Source organism: Podarcis muralis, chromosome 10 (assembly GCF_964188315.1).
Source record: "Podarcis muralis chromosome 10, rPodMur119.hap1.1, whole genome shotgun sequence".
Taxonomy (NCBI): domain Eukaryota; kingdom Metazoa; phylum Chordata; class Lepidosauria; order Squamata; family Lacertidae; genus Podarcis; species Podarcis muralis.
In genome coordinates this window covers 73305845-73322506 of record NC_135664.1, presented here as the reverse complement: position 1 = coordinate 73322506, position 16662 = coordinate 73305845, and the positions used below count along the sequence as shown (strand labels likewise).

Sequence of the window (16662 nt, the reverse complement as noted above, 5' to 3'; positions counted from 1 at the left end):
GTCGCCCACGGGGAATCTCTGAAGGGGCCTCCTTTGTTTCTCCATCCAGCCCAGGAATCAGCCAGAAACCTTTTCCTTTCTCTTAGGCTTCCATCTTTAAGTGTATTTTCCACTGCCTGGTTCATTGAGGATGAGGATAATGTACACCTGTCATCAGAAACAGGGGTGCAGAGTCCATGGAATAGCACCTCAAAAGCATTTCTGTTCCTCTTATTCTTTGTAGGCAGTGTCAGAGTGACTGACAAGCTGAGATACAATCCTTAAGCATCCGATGACAGCGACTGCATGAATCTTCCCAGTCAAGGGACCCATTTTCATGATAGACATGTTACCGGAAAATCCGAGGGCTCTTCTTGGACAAAGGAAGACACCGACCAGGGCAAGTCAGAGCAAAACAGCAGCCAGTAGGCTTGGTCTTTATTTTGGTAAAGACTGTCGCGACAGGGCTCCCACCGTCCACGAGGTGAAGCAAAATGGAAGCCCCGAACAAAGGAGACCCTGACTTTTATTAGTTGCTAATCCCCCAAGTTACACCCTCAGAATTACATCACATTTACATCATGATTATATTAAAAGAAGGAGGAGTCGGGGAGGGGCTGCACAGGTAATCCGAGTGTCCTGACACCTGGCCGGAGCCTCCTACCCCCTCCCCGCATGAGTCATGTTGAAAAACAAAAGAGAAAGACGAAGTTTCCTGCCCCCTGAGGGGAATCCGGTCACAGTTCCTTTGTGAAAGTCCGTGCGGAATACACTAGAGTATGCAGTCCATTGTATCCCTGATAGGCTTCTGTCTGAACCCATCACGATGGCTATCAAGGTTGTTATGTCCACCTGGAGGGAAGGCAGGGTACGTGACTGCTCGGTCGAAGGATTATGGCCGCTTGATATCAGACCACCCCCCTTTGATAGTCTTTCTAATATCCAGCAGAATAAAAGTGGTCCGGTGGTGTCCCATTCGGTTGGGGGTGTGGCGGAATAATGCCATCCCTCTAGGTACGCTTTGCCGTCCCAGTTGTAGGCGAGCCCTATATCCCAAACGCAGCAGTACCTTCGGAGGCAGACTCCTTGTAAGATGGTTTGGCGGGGGGCGGAATCTACTCTTTGGCAGTAGAATCCGTGAATTAGGCGGTCTGTGGGGTGGTTCTGGTCAGTATAAACTGACTCACCGCCACCATTGTTGAGGAGGGTCCAGTTCAGTGTTTGTTGCGGTGTACCATCAGAGAAAAGTACGTAGGAGCCGTTGAGGCAATGGGCTCGGTTCCAAGGGCCGTCTCTTGTGAGAATGAGTTTGCCCAGGGGTGTGTAAGAGGGTGAGCGAATAAAAAGTTCCCAGGCTTGGTGTGCGGCAAGCATCGGTGATATGGAGTGTCGAAGGAGGACGCGGGTCTCAGGCAAGCAGAATTCGAAATCTCCAAGGCGGTCTAATGTTCCTCTTTTTACCATATCCACAATTCCAAAGTCCAGGTATTCGTATTCAGTTTGTAATCCAGGGCAAAAAGCATGTGAGATTGTGGTGTTTTGAGAGAGGGTGTTGGTGATAAGGAGGAGAAGCAGGGCGGGTATGGCGGAAGTCATCATAGCGGAGGACGTAGAGCTGTCAAATGGGGAGCGGTGGAGCTGTCAAACTGCAGAGCTGTCAAATGGGGAGCGGTGGAGCTGTCAAACTGCAGAGCTGTCAAATGGGGAGCGGTGGAGCTGTCAAACTGCAGAGCTGTCAAATGGGAGCGGTGGAGCTGTCAAACTGCAGAGGTGTCAAATGGGGAGCGGTGGAGCTGTCAAACTGCAGAGCTGTCAAATGGGGAGCGGTGGAGCTTTGCAGAGTTTTAGGCGGATGGGGGGTTGGTCGTGCTGGTCAGCTGCTGTGATGATTTCGGAGGTCCAATAGGTTGATGAATGCGGTTGGTCGGGTCCGGTCTGTTGGGCCCGATTCACGCCCCGATCTGGTCCGGTCTGTTGGGCTCGATTCATGCCCCGATCTGGTCCGGTCTGTTGGGCTCGATTCGTGTCCCGATCTGGTCCGGTCTGTTGGGCTCGATTCGTGCCCCGATCTGGTCCGGTCTGTTGGGCTCGATTCGTGCCCCGATCTGGTCCGGTCTGTTGGTCGTCCTCTGTATCGGTGTCGCTGTCTGCCGGTCGGTCTGGGGTGCAGTACGGTGAGTCGTCAGAGGCAGGTTCGGGTGCTGAGGCGGGTTTGCAGCGGGTGTGATGTAACCAGGCTGTCTTTTCTGCTACCTTAACGGAAGTTGGAGTGGTTAAAAGTACTTGGTAAGGGCCCTCCCAAGTGGGCTGTAGGGGTACCTTATGGTAAGTCTTTGCTAGTATCCAATCGCCTGGTTGGTACGGGTGGATGTTTTCATCCAGAGGAATGTTTTGACCTGAGGCCGCGTATCTGTGGAGGGTAATGAGTTGCTTTTGGAGTTGTATTACGTATTTAGTTAATTCTGACTCACCCACCTCTAGTTCTGATGTTGGGAACTGGGTGTTATATACTGGGGAAGGGCGCCCGAATAGTAGTTCGTAGGGAGATAGTTTGAGGTTTCCGCGGGGACATGCTCTTAGATTATGTAGGACTAGTGGAAGGGCATTGACCCATTTGATGCCAGAGTCTGTGCATAGTTTTCCCAGCTGTGATTTAAGCTGCTGGTTCATTCTTTCAACTTGTCCGGAAGAAGGGGGGTGGTATGGGGTATGCAACTTCCATTTGACTCCAAGGGCACTGGCAACTTGTTGGATTATGTCTGATGTAAAATGTGAGCCCCTGTCACTGTCTATGTGTCTAGGGACTCCGAAACTGTTCAGTTTCTGTTAATTGGTTCTCGTGGGAAACTTGCAGATTCTAGCTTCGCACAATTAACTCAGGGCAGTGTCAATTTACTCTTGGCAGAAAGCCCAGGTCTGCTTGACCTAGAAACTACTCACTCTGATTGGTTAACGACCAGCACTCAACTCTGTTATCAAGGGTTTGCTAGCTCAGTTTGAAGTGAGGTGTTGTTAGGAGTAGAAGTGCTGTGTATGGTTTTGAGAGAGAGAGAAAGAGAGGATTTATTTTGCTTTGTTTTGTATGCAGAAACTCTGCTGGTTTTATTTTTCCTTTTTTTAATAAATCCTGTAAATAGTTATTCTGAGTCTAGCTGACTAGTCATTACTGCCGCAACTAGCTTCTTCGCTGTGCAGGAAAACTCTGCTACGTTTGGGCTAAAGCCAATAGGGCTATGCCTGACACTTCAAAGTTCCATGAGGTTATGGGCATTGTGCTGCCAGCCTGAGTTGCGGTGGTGTCAGCATCAACGGCGTTGGTTCCAGTAGTTCCAGAAGTTGTTGTTCCTGCTGGTGCAGCAGATGGACTCTGGCTGGTTCCTGACCGTGGTGAGCTGGTGACGCAGCGGACACAAGGACAACAGCTGCAGCGTGTGAGTGCTGGGTGCTGTGGTTCCTGTTTTCTCTCTCGGTGGTCGTGAGTAGCTGGTTCCGGGTTCCAGGGACATCGCTCTCAAGATGGCCTCACAACCAGTTCAGGTGGCTTTTGAGCGTCTGAATGACTCCAATTACTTGCTGTGGTCGGAACGCATGCAGGCAGTGCTGCAGAGGGATCGTCTCTGGCAAGTGGTGAGTAAGTTTCCTGTGAAGCCTGATGATGAAGACCTCGATAAAGACCAAAGAGCAAGGGCCACAATTGTCTTGGGGCTGGAAGATTCCCAGTTGCCGTATGTGAGGGGAATCAAGACAGCTAGAGGTGTGTGGCAAGCACTTAAAGAACTCCATGTGCGTGAGACAGCGGTTTCCAAGCTGTTCATTCGCAAGGCATTGTACAAGGCAATGTTACAGCCTGGGGTTACAATGCAGGAACACCTACACAGTTTACAGTTAAAGTTTGCTGCGCTACAGGAAAGAGACTGTGCATTAGACCAGCAGGAGAAGGTGGCTATTATTTTGAGTTCTCTCCCGGAAAGCTGGGATAATTTAGTTTTGTCTCTAGAAGGCATGCAGGAGCATGATTTATCAGTTAGCTATGTTACTGGGCGTTTGATTGAAGAATGGCAGAAGAGGCAAGAAAGGTCGTTGGCTGCAGAGGCTTCTACAGGTGGGCGGTTTGGAAGGAGTTTTCATGCCGTGCCAGAGGTGAAGCAAGAGCAGTGTACCGGTGAGGAGTCAGCGTTTGCTGTTAGGCGTTGTTTCCGATGTGGGTCTTCAGCGCATCTAAAACGACAATGTCCGGAGTTGGTCAAGTCTCAGTGGCCGGTGCAGGAGCAGAGACGAGATCAGCAGCAGCAGCAGCAGCGTAAAAAGAAATTCTTCAAACAAAAACAGTCGGCTCAGCTGGTGACCGGCGAGGTCAAGATTGCTGATGAGAAACAAGCGGTCTGGGTGGTCGATTCGGGAGCATCTCGCCACATCGTAAATTCAGATGAATTGTTTGTTTCCAATAACTCAGCACAGCGCAGCCAGGTGGCTCTAGCAGACGGAAGTACTTCCGAAGTGATTTCGGGGGGTGCAGTTTTTGTTCCTTGTCTTCGTGAATGCCTGCAAAATGTACTTTGTGTGCCGTCATTAAGGAGCAATCTGATGTCTGTAGATTGTTTGCTAAAAGCTGGGTTTAAAGTGCATTTTGAAGGAGACAGTTGCATTATTAAGAAGGCTGGTGAGATTTTAGGCACTGCTAAGTCAGAGGGAGGCTTGTTTTGGCTTAAAGCAGGATCTCAAGTTGCAGCAGTAGTCAGTAAATCTCAGTCTGCAGTGAATAACAAAGCTATACATGACGACTGTGTGCACTTATTGCATAGGAAAATGGGGCATGCTTGCTGGAAAAGTGTACTAAAAATGTCTGAATTGGCTGATGGGGGTGATTTAAAGAGTTGTAACAAGTACCTTGATTGTAATGTTTGTAAAAAGGTTAAAACCCACAGAGTCTCTTACCCCAGAAGTGACAGAGTTAGTGAGTCACCGCTACAGCTGGTTCACATGGACGTAATTGGTCCATTTGCTGTAAGCAGGGGTGGATCGCGTTTTTCACTAACAATTGTGGATGACGCCACACGTTATTCTTGGGTTTTTCCCATGAAGAACAAGGGTGATGTGTTCACTAAGTTTAAAGGCTGGGTGGCATCTGTGGAAAGATTTCTGTCCATTAAACTCAAAAGGATTCAGACGGACAGAGGTGGCGAATTTATGTCAAATGCCTTTAAAGATTGGTTACAGAGGCGTGGCATTGGGCATAGAAAAACGAACGTTTTTTCCCCAGAGGAGAATGGCGTTGCAGAACGGAAAAACAGATCTTTACAAGATATGATGTTTGCCATGCTTGACGATGCTGATTTGCCCATGTCTTATTGGGGGGAGAGCATGCTCACCGCGTGTTATCTCCAAAACAGGCTCTTTCATCAAACAATAGGTACAACCCCGTACTTTAAATTGTTTCAGAAAAAACCCAAAATTGACCATTTGCATGTGTTTGGATCAAAAGCCTGGGTATTAATTCCGAAACAAATGAGGAAGAAGGGAGATCCTAAGACCAAACAGTTAGTGTTTGTGGGTTACCAGGAGCTGGGAAAAATTTTCCGTTTTGCTGAAGGGACAAATGGCATTGTGATCTCCAGGAATGCCAGTTTTTGTGATCATAGTGGCTGGGAGAGACTACATGCCAATACTGAGGTTTGGTTTGAACCTTCCCAGGAGCTTCATGACTCTGAAGGTAGACACAGAGAATCAGAGTCTGAGGGGGAGGAAAGTTCAGATAAGAGCTCTCAAGAAAGTGGAGTTAGCCAAAGATCAGTTGCTAAGCAACAAAAGAGAGGTCATAGTTCTGAGGAGGAAAGTGGGTCAGAAGAAAAATTTTCTCCCAGAAGATCTAAAAGACAAAACAAAGGAGTGCCTCCGGTGCGTTTTTCCCCAGATACTGCAAATGTGTTTAGTGTGATTGCAGAACCCAAGAGTTTTCAGGAGGTGTTAAAGTTACCAAAAGAGGAGGCAGAGCGCTGGAAACAGGCAATGGAGGAAGAGATGTCCTCTCTGAATGAGCACAAGGTTTTTACACCAGTAGCAGCGCCTGAGGGGGCAAAGATTGTAGGCTGCAGGTGGGTGTACAAACTTAAACCTCTGGTGACAGGAGAGTACAAATACAAAGCTCGTTTAGTGGCTCAAGGATACTCTCAGAGGCCTGGAAAAGATTATGACGAGACTTTTTCCCCTACTGCTAAGGGGGACAGTGTAAGGCTGATTTTAACGCTTGGAGCAAAGCGAAAACTCCTGTTAAACCATTTTGACATTCAGACTGCATATTTACATGCATCAATATCAGAAGACCTGTATCTAGCCGAACCGCCTGGTTATGAGACAGGTTCCAATAGAGTGTTAAAATTAAACAAAGCTCTATACGGTCTCAAACAGGCTGCAAGATCTTGGAACAAATGTTTCCATGAGGCTTTAGTGTCATTTGGTTTCAAGCAGAGTACAGCTGACAATTGTGTTTATGTACGTGGTACAGGCAGTGATCAAGAGTTTTGTCTGATTTATGTAGACGATGTTTTGTATGCCTGCAAAACAGATAAACAAACTAAAAGATTTGCCAAACAATTGTCCAGTAAGTTCAAAGTGAAAGACTTAGGCCCGGTTAAGACATATCTAGGGTTGGAAGTGTGCTGGGCCCAAGATGGCAGCTGCCTAATTAGTCGGCAGAACAAAGTTAAACAACTACAGACTACATACAGGATGCAGGATTGCAAAGGGGCAGTGGTGCCTATGGATCCAGGTTTCATAAAAACACTTCATATAGATGAGAGTCCTGAATTTGAACATCCTGATGTATATCACTCTGTAATTGGAAGTTTATTGTATATAGCACAGTGGTCCAGACCTGATATTAGCTATGCAGTAGGCATATTAAGTAGATTGGTCTCAAAACCCACACTAAATGCCTGGAAAGGGGTAAAACAAGTTCTGAGGTATCTCAAACAGACAATTGGCTATATGTTACAATTAAATTCTTCAGAGGATGAAATGTTGAGTTGCTACTGTGATAGTGACTGGGGAAATTTGCCAGATAGAAAATCTGTCACAGGACTAGTCATAATGGTCGGTGGAGCTTTAATCAGCTGGCGGTCACGCAAGCAAGACGTTGTAAGTGTGTCATCAACGGAATCAGAGTACGCCGCATTGAGTGAATTGTGCAACGAGGTGATTTATTTCAAGCATTTGTTAGCAGATTTAAATGTAAATTGTGGAGAACCAGTACAAGTTTACATTGATAATCAAGCTTGTATAACCTTAAGTAAAACAGAGGGTTTCAAATCACGTTCCAAACATATCTCTGTAAAATACCAAAATGTACGTTGCTGTGTACAAGACAATATAATCACCTGTACTTATGTATCAAGTGAAGAAAATGTAGCAGATGTGTTAACTAAACCATTGGCAAAGATAAAGAACAAGCGAATGTGCAAGGGTTTAGGTTTGCTGGAAAAATAATCTCCTACATAGGTGTATTTGATGTTAATTGTTCAGCAGAATCTGTGAGGGGGTGTTCAGTTTCTGTTAATTGGTTCTCGTGGGAAACTTGCAGATTCTAGCTTCGCACAATTAACTCAGGGCAGTGTCAATTTACTCTTGGCAGAAAGCCCAGGTCTGCTTGACCTAGAAACTACTCACTCTGATTGGTTAACGACCAGCACTCAACTCTGTTATCAAGGGTTTGCTAGCTCAGTTTGAAGTGAGGTGTTGTTAGGAGTAGAAGTGCTGTGTATGGTTTTGAGAGAGAGAGAAAGAGAGGATTTATTTTGCTTTGTTTTGTATGCAGAAACTCTGCTGGTTTTATTTTTCCTTTTTTTAATAAATCCTGTAAATAGTTATTCTGAGTCTAGCTGACTAGTCATTACTGCCGCAACTAGCTTCTTCGCTGTGCAGGAAAACTCTGCTACGTTTGGGCTAAAGCCAATAGGGCTATGCCTGACACTTCAAAGTTCCATGAGAAACGGGGTATGATTTCTTGTATCAGAATCTTTGCAACAATGTGTGCAGTTGCTCTGCGAGTGGGGAAGCATTCCACCCAACCCGTTAACTGATCAATGATTACCAAAGCATGCTTGTAGCCTTGGCAAGGAGGTAGATCTATAAAATCTATTTGAAGGCTTTCGAATGGGACGAAGGCCCATGGTCTAGCCCCTGGTGGGCATCTGGCGGTATGTTTCGGATTAAAACTCTGACAAGTATGACAATTTTTGACGGCGGCTTTAGCGGCGAGAGCAAGACCTGGGGCGTACCAGCAGCGTTGTATAGCATCGATAAGTTTTTCTCTTCCCCAGTGGGTACGTTGGTGTAGAACTCTTAGATGTTTAGGTACCCATAGCCTGGGCATTATAAGTCTTTTATCTGGAAAATACCAGACGCCATTTTCTGAGTGGGCTCCCTGTTCCTGCCACCTTACAATCTCCTCTGGGGTTGCAGTTTTGTACATCTCAGTGAAATTTATATCTGATAGGACTTGTGGTCCCTGGAACTCATTATCTGTAGAGAGGGGCTGAAGGGCGGCTTCTTGTGCTGCACTGTCAGCGCGCCTGTTCCCTGTTGACACTGGGTCCTTGCCTTTTGTGTGTGCTTTGCAATGTACTACTGCAATAGCCTCAGGAAGATGGATAGAATTCATGAGGCATTGTACCAGGGATGCGTGTGCGATCTGAGTACCTGCAGCGGTCAAGAAACCCCTCTGTAGCCAGATTTGTCCGGTAGCATGCACCAATCCGAAACAATACTTCGAGTCTGTGTAGATGGTGATCCTTTGCCCTGCCCCTAGTTCACAAGCTCTGATCAAAGCGATAAGTTCAGCCGCTTGTGCACTGTATTTGACTTGCCCTGGTCGGTGTCTTCCTTTGTCCAAGAAGAGCCCTCGGATTTTCCGGTAACAGACAGTGCCTGTGGCTGGAGGCTCTACATACAAGGTGTGCCTATGCAGGCCAAAGACTGCCAGTATTAGCACAGGTGAGCTGTGTGACCTTCCCAAATTTACAGACTGTATGCAAATGAGAGTTTGTGGGTGGGATTATCGTTTACGACAACCCTGTGATTTTCTCCACCCTTAACATTTCTTGAGCTGATATTGCAGTACAAATTCCAAAATAACTACAAAAAATCACAATGTAATAAGAATGATTGCAGTATTTATATCCTGTCCATGTGGTTGGGTTTCCACAGCCACTCTGGGCAGCTTCCAGTACACATAAAAGATATTAAAACATCAAACATTAAAAACCTCCCAATACAGGTCTACCTTCTACTATCTTCTAAATGTCAGATAGTTGTTCATTTCCTTGACCTCTGAAGGGAGGGTGTTCCACAGGGTGGGTGCCACCACCCAGAAGGCCCTCTGCCTGGTTCCCTGTACCCTCACTTCTTGCAGGGAGGGAACCAGCAGAAGACCCTCAGAGGAGGACCTCAGTGTTCAGACTGAAGGATGGGGGGTGGAGACGCTCCTTCAGGTCTACTGGGCCGAGGCAGTTTAGGGCTTTAGGTCGCAGATCTTGCTCCTCCATAGCGATCTCCAAGACCGACATATAGTTAGCAGAGTAGGAAAAAACACTCAGAGGCAGCAAAAAATTCATTCAGCAGAGAAATTTAGTACTGAAGGCCAAAGCTAGCAAAAACTTAACTTACAGTAAAACCCTAACTTGGTATATCAAAACAGCACTCATGTAAGAAACACACAAGCAGAGTAGAGAATTGCAGATTAGGAAGTGGGACCAGGCGCCTTTCAATACTGCGATTTCTAAACAATTCCATGTCAGAGTAGCCTTGGGACCGGATAACAAGCCTGGCTCACTCCAGTTTAAACCAGTTTCTTCTGGTTCCCAAAGACAAGAAGGTTCAGCATAACCTCATAACAACTGATCCCACCACCTGCTCTCAGCAGAAAGGAAACTCCCTTGTCAGCCAAAATGTTCCAGCTAGAGAAAACACCACTTTGAATCACACAGAGTAAAACCACCAGAACCTTCTTGAACCAATAGACTAGGAATGATGTGTATACATTAGATCAACACTTTTCTTTTTCTGAAAAATGCAGCCATGACACTTAAAGGTCAGCACCAACAGTGTGAATTGTGCTTGGAAACACACTGGAAGCCAGGGAAGATCCTTTAGGACCAATGATATGTGGTATTGGCGGCTGCTCGCAGTTTCTCGTCCAGGTGCCGCATTCTGGATTAGTTGCAATTTTTGGGTCACCTTCAAAGGTAGCACCACGTAGAGGCGCATGGCAGTGGTCCAAGCAGGAGATAACCAGAGCATGCACCACTTTAGTGAGACAGTCTGCAGGCTGGTAGGGTCTGCCTGCCACCTTTCCCCCAGGGACAGTGCTTCCGTCTTGTCAGGATTCAACCTCAATCTTTAAGACGCCATCCATCCTCAAACCACCTACAGGCACCAACACAGGGCATTCATTACCCTCACTGGTTCCAGTTTAAAAGATAGGAAGAGCTGGGTATCATCCACATGCTTGTGAACACCAGCCAAAAACTCCTGATGATCTCCCCCAGTGGCACCATATAGATATTAAAAAGCATGGGGGAGAGGACAAAGCCCTGAGGCACCCCACAAGTGAGCATCCAGGGGTCTGAACACTCATCCCCCAACACCACTTTCTGGACATGGCCCAGGAGGAAGGAGGGGAACCACTGCATAGCAGTGCCCCCAGCTCCCCTACAGGGTCCAGAAGGATACCATGGTCAAGGGTCTCCAAAGCGGCTGAGAGATCCAGGAGAACCAGGAAAGAGCTTCCCCCTCAGACTCAAGCCCATCAGAGATAATCAAGCAGCACAACCAGGGCAGTTTCTGTCGTATGATGAGGCCTGAATCCCGATTGGAAGGATAATGGTGGCAGAAGCTTTCCTGGTCCTGCACCTCCAAAAGCTCCAGACACAATACTTTCATTAGCTTTGAAAGGGCCACCGAATACTTGGTGACCTTTTCTTCAAAAGACAAATATTTCAAATGCTTTTACAGTGACGTGCGCTGTGGGTTAAACCACAGAGCCTAGGACTTACCGATCAGAAGGTTGGCAGTTCGAATCCCCGCGACAGGGTGAGCTCCCGTTGCTCGGTCCCTGCTCCTGCCCACCTAGCAGTTTGAAAGCATGTCAAAGTGCAAGTAGATAAATAGGTACCGCTCCAGCGGGAAGGTAAACGGCATTTCTGTGCGCTGCTCTGGTTCACCAGAAGAGGCTTAGTCATGCCGGCCACATGACCCGGAAGCTGTACGCCGGCTCCCTCGGCCAATAAAGCGAGATGAGCGCCGCAACCCCAGAGTCGGCCATGACTGGACCTAATGGTCAGGGGCCCCTTTACCTTTTTATGATGTAAATAGTGCTTCATTTTCCTTGTTCCACATTGGAGAGAGTTTGATACACAAGTCTGAGTTCATCCCTCCCCCTGAAACTGCTGTGTTAGCAGCACTGCCAGGACAGTGTGTTTGGGGGTCCTGGGCTGCCTAGACCACAAGACCCCCTTCTCAGCCTGGCTTATATAGTCCCAAGGAAAGCAGAGCAGTACGTTTGGCACCAGCTTGGCTGCAGGAGTGGCTGGAAGGAGGTGTGCAGGACACCATCCAACCCTCTTAGAGACTCCACTCTGGATTTGTGTGAGTTTTTCTTTTCCTGAAGATAACTTTAGGGCCAGAGTTTTCTTTCTCCATGGGCTTCCTTCCCAGGTTGATGAACCCCATCTGCCCTTCACTTTCCTCTGCAGCATGGGCAGAATCTGCCTTTTTGACTGTGGGATTCACTGTTGTTCTCCTCCTCTCCATCCACCAGGGCCTGCCTTCATCTGCAGCAAAATTCCCCAACCCACCAAGGATTTGAGGCCCATCAGGTATCCTCACCTGGTTTAGCCGGCCGGTTGAAGCCGTACCTGAGTTTGTGGTCCCTGTTGCATGCTGACAGCTTCTGGAAGCCACAGGTGAGAGCTGAGTGCAGGATGGGGACCAATGGTGGATAGATTACCCCATAAGGTGCATGACATTTCCCCCACCAAAGGTACTACCGCTCCCCTAACACCCCATGACATTGTATGATTATGATATTTAAGACAGAAGAGGAATAAATTCATGTCCACAGAAATAGCACAACTTCAGGCCATAAATAAATCAATAGTACATTTTCAAGGTACTACACTTTCCACCAAGTACAGTTTATCTATTTGCCTTGAATACCCTGTTTTTCAGTGCCGTTAAAGTGTCATTTTAGGATAGTTCTGCATCAGAAGACGGGCACGAGATCAGACAGCACATCATTTTTAAAAATATCATGCTGCTTTATTAACATTGATTGAGGATTTTGAAAGTTGCTCATTAATTACTATCATTTGATGACATTGCAGCTGTTACGATATAGAAGCAATGCAGCTGCAAACTGCTAGCTTGAAAGCAAAACATAATGGGAATGTTGGGACTGTCCGTGGGAAACAGAAGGACAGTCAATTCACAGTGCAAAGCACCGGAATTAGCTCAGAGTGTAATATGAGCTCTTCCATTTGTTCCGGTCCAGGAAGTGCAGGAAGTGTTTGTCACTAGACTGTTGGAGCTTGAAGAGAGCAGTCATGTTTTTGTAATGCTGCAAAGACAGAAATAAAAGCATGTAAATACATTTCTGTCTATCTCTTTCCCCTGCCGGGGGGGGGGCAGGAAAGAGGGGGTGTGTTCTTCCCACATTTGAGAAGAATCGCCTATCGAGACCTAGCCTGGATCTTGCTGGGGAATGCAGCCAGGGAGGTCAACAGGGAATCAAGCCTGGTGCCTGGGAGAGTTGCCGGTTTCTCCTGATAAAGGCTTGATTTCCGACATCAACTTCACTTCCTAAAAATTGGGAACATGGGTAGGAGGTGGGGGAATGTAGGAGACGTTGAAATAGGAGAAGGTGCTAATGGCGGCTGATGTGTTCTCTTTCCCTTTGTTCTCTTCCTTGAAACCCAAACAGGATTTCCTTTGCTCCCACTCTGAAGAAGGTGATGGAGTAGAGAGTCAGAATTCCAAGAGATGGGGCACCTTTAATTTCATTAGGAATACAAGAAGAAGAGTTTGGATTTGATATCCCGCTTTATCAATACCCCAAGGAGTCCCAAAGCGGCCAGCATTCTCCTTTCTTTTCCTCCCTCACAATAAACACTATGTGAGGTGAGTGGGGTTGATAGACTTCCTTGAAAAAAGTGTGACTAGCCCAAGGTCACCCAGCAGCTGCATGTGGAGGAGTGGAGACGCGAACCCGGTTCACCAGATTACAAGTCCAACGCTCTTAACCAGTTACAAATAGGTAGCCGTGTTGGTCTGCCATAGTCAGACTATGCTCTTAACCACTACACCACACTGCTCTTAACCACTACACCACACTGCTCTTAATACTACACTACACTACACTACACTACACTACACTACACTACACTACACCACTGCTCTTAACCACTACACCACACTGGCTCTCATAGAAATTAAAATGTGGGAAATGTGGGATATACTTCATTGAATGAGCACATATAGTTCACATCAATGACCTCCAACAGGGGATAAACCATTTAAAGCTATGGGGAGTGGAAAAAGTTTCACTGATAGTGGAAAACTTGGAACACATCAATGGACTCACATGGGCAAAAAACGATTTAAATGCAAGGAGTGTGGGAAGAACTTCAGTCAGAATGGACACCTTAATATACATCAACGGACTCACACAGGGGAGAAACCATTTAAATGCATGGAGTGTGGAAAGAGCTTCAGTCAGAATGGAAACCTTAAATTACACCAACGGACTCACACTGGTGAAAAACCATTTAAATGCATGGAGTGTGGGAAGAGCTTCAGTAAGAGTGAACACCTTAGAACACATCAACGGACTCACACAGGGGAGAAACCATTTAAATGTATGGAGTGTGGGATGAGCTTCAGTACGAGTGGACACCTTAGATCACATCAATGGACTCACACAGGAGAGAAACCATTTAAATGCCTGGAGTGCGGAAAGAGCTTCAGTCAGAATGCAAACCTTAAATTACACCAATGGACTCACACCGGTGAAAAACCATTTAAATGCATGGTGTGTGGGAAGTGCTTCAGTAAGAGTGGAAACCTCAATATACATCAACGGACTCACACAGGGGAGAAACCATTTAAATGCCTGGAGTGCGGAAAGAGCTTCAGTCAGAATGGAAAACTTAGAAGACATCAACGGAGTCACACAGGAGAAAAACCATTTAAATGCAAGGAGTGTGGGAAGAACTTCAGTCGGAATGGACACCTTAATATACATCAACGGACTCACACAGGAGAGAAACCATATGAATGTATGGAGTGTGGGAAGAGCTTCAGTAAGAGTGGAAACCTTAGAATACACCAACGGACTCACACAGGGAAGAAAACATTTAAATGCATGGAGTGTGGAAAGAGCTTCAGTCAGAATGCAAACCTTAAATTACACCAACGGACTCACACCGGTGAAAAACCATTTAAATGCATGGAATGTAGGAGGAGCTTCAGTAAGAATGGACACCTTAGAACACATCAACGGACTCACACAGGGGAGAAACCATTTAAATGCATGGAGTGTGGGAGGAGCTTCAGTAAGAGTGGACACCTTAGAACACATCAACGGACTCACACAGGGGAGAAACCATTTAAATGCATGGAGTGTGGAAAGAGCTTCAGTAAGAGTGGACACCTTAGAACACATCAACGGACTCGCACAGGGGAGAAACCATTTAAATGCATGGAGTGTGGGAGGAGCTTCAGTAAGAGTGGACACCTTAGAACACATCAACGGACTCACACAGGGGAGAAACCATTTAAATGCATGGAGTGTGGAAAGAGCTTCAGTCAGAATGGAAACCTTAAATTACACCAACGGACTCACACTGGTGAAAAACCATTTAAATGCATGGAGTGTGGGAAGAGCTTCAGTAAGAGTGAACACCTCAATATACATCACCGGACTCACACAGCGCAGAAACCATTTAAATGCATGGAGTGCGGAAAGAGCTTTAGTTTGAATGCAACCCTTAGAAGACATCAACAGACTCACACAGGGGAGAAACCTTTTAAATGCATTGAGTGTGGAAAGAGCTTCAGGCAGAATGGACACCTTAGAAAACAGCAGCAGACACACAGGGGAGAAACTGTTTAAATGTATGGCGTGTGGTAGGTGCTGCAGTCAGAGCGGAACCCTTGATTTTCGTCAACAAAGTCACACAAAAGACAAACCATATAAATGTCAGGAAAGTAGGTAGGGGTTCAGTCCTAGTGGAAGTCCTACATCCACAGACTCATGGACAGGAAGAGCTTTAATAGTTGAAACCCTACAAACCAGCAACAACTCAAAGAGGAGCAGCAGTTTAAATGGAAAGATTGCAGAAAGTGCTTTACTTATAACAGAGTGTTTATGAAACATGTTTGGACTCTCAGAGGCGAGAACTCATTTAGATGTATGGAGTGTGGGATGTCTTCCTCTCAGAGTCCACTCTTTTCTTCACAGCAATGAACTCAGCAGGAAATCAGTCTTAAATACATGGCGTGTATGTGAACTTTTATTTTACACCATGAAGGAAGGACTATCAAAGGGGAGAGACTTGACTCAAGGCAGCCAACACCCCTGCAGCTCCAGCGAGACCTACCCAGTTGGCATGCCAACCCTGATGGTCCTAGACAGAAGATCATTGCACTCACAAAGGACCTGCATATGGGAGTGGATTCAGTATGGACTGAAACAAAGGACAGTGATCAGCTCTTCCTTCTGGAGACAGGAAGCTGCAAACTCCCCTTTGTCTTCTGGAAAGTACTCATGGGGGGGGACCAGCCAAGTGACAAGACACTCAGGTTACCACCACAACTCCTCCTTAAACCCCTCCTTTTTGTGATGTGTCAATGATGTAGTCGTGATGTAGTTATGATGTAGTCTTAGGGATGTAGCATGGGGGATTAGTAGCTAATAAAAGTTGGGGTCTCCTTTTGTTCAGGGCTTCCATCTTCTTCCACCTGGTGGCAGGTGGGAGTCCTGTCGTGACCGTCTTCAATAAAGACCAAGCCTACTGGCTGCTGTTTTGCTCTGGTATTCCTGGCTGGTGTCCTTGATTTTTGTCCAGCGAGGCCCTCAGATTTCTCCGTTAACAACACACACACAGCTGGCCCTCCAGCCACAGCTGCCTTGGCTGAGCTGGAAACACAAGTCTCAATGCAAAGCACACAAAAAGAAAGATCTCCCACCCCCCCCCAAAAAAATGTGCAGTTTAACTGCTAGCAAAACACACAGAGCAGCCTGCCCCTTTGCCTGTGTTTTGGAAAAATCTGGGTGTGAGGCTGCTCAGTCACCCAGCACGTCGGACAGAGCCCGCGGGTCCCTGCGGAATAAAGGAAGGAGTCCAGCCACCAACCGGTGTAGACCAAAGTTTATTGTGCAACAGGTTCAAAGAGGAATTTTGAACCCCGAGGTTGGGGCGACAATGACTTTTAAAAGTTTCTACCTTATCCCAGCCCCTTCATGGATCACTGCCTTGCTGTGGCAAAGGGGCTTGAATAACTCGGAGAAGCTATGAACTATGCAGTCCAGGGCCACCCAAGATGGACAGGTCAGAGTGGAGAGTTTTGACCAAACGTGATCCACCTGGAACAGGAACCGGCAAGCCATTCCAGTATCCCTGCCAAGAAAAC

The 16662-nt window shown here is 46.8% G+C and overlaps 1 protein-coding gene across 1 annotated transcript in view; it reads left to right on the top strand.

Annotated features, from left to right (window-relative positions):
* Nucleotides 1-16066, top strand: part of LOC114605999 (uncharacterized) — a 49121-nt gene extending 33055 nt beyond the window's left edge. Inside the window, 2 exon segments of the mRNA XM_077935472.1 lie at nucleotides 13561-15117; nucleotides 15119-16066. Of these exon segments, the coding sequence (XP_077791598.1) occupies nucleotides 13561-15117; nucleotides 15119-15245 (1684 nt within the window). The 3' untranslated portion in view covers nucleotides 15246-16066.
* Nucleotides 16067-16662: the final 596 nt, after the last annotated feature.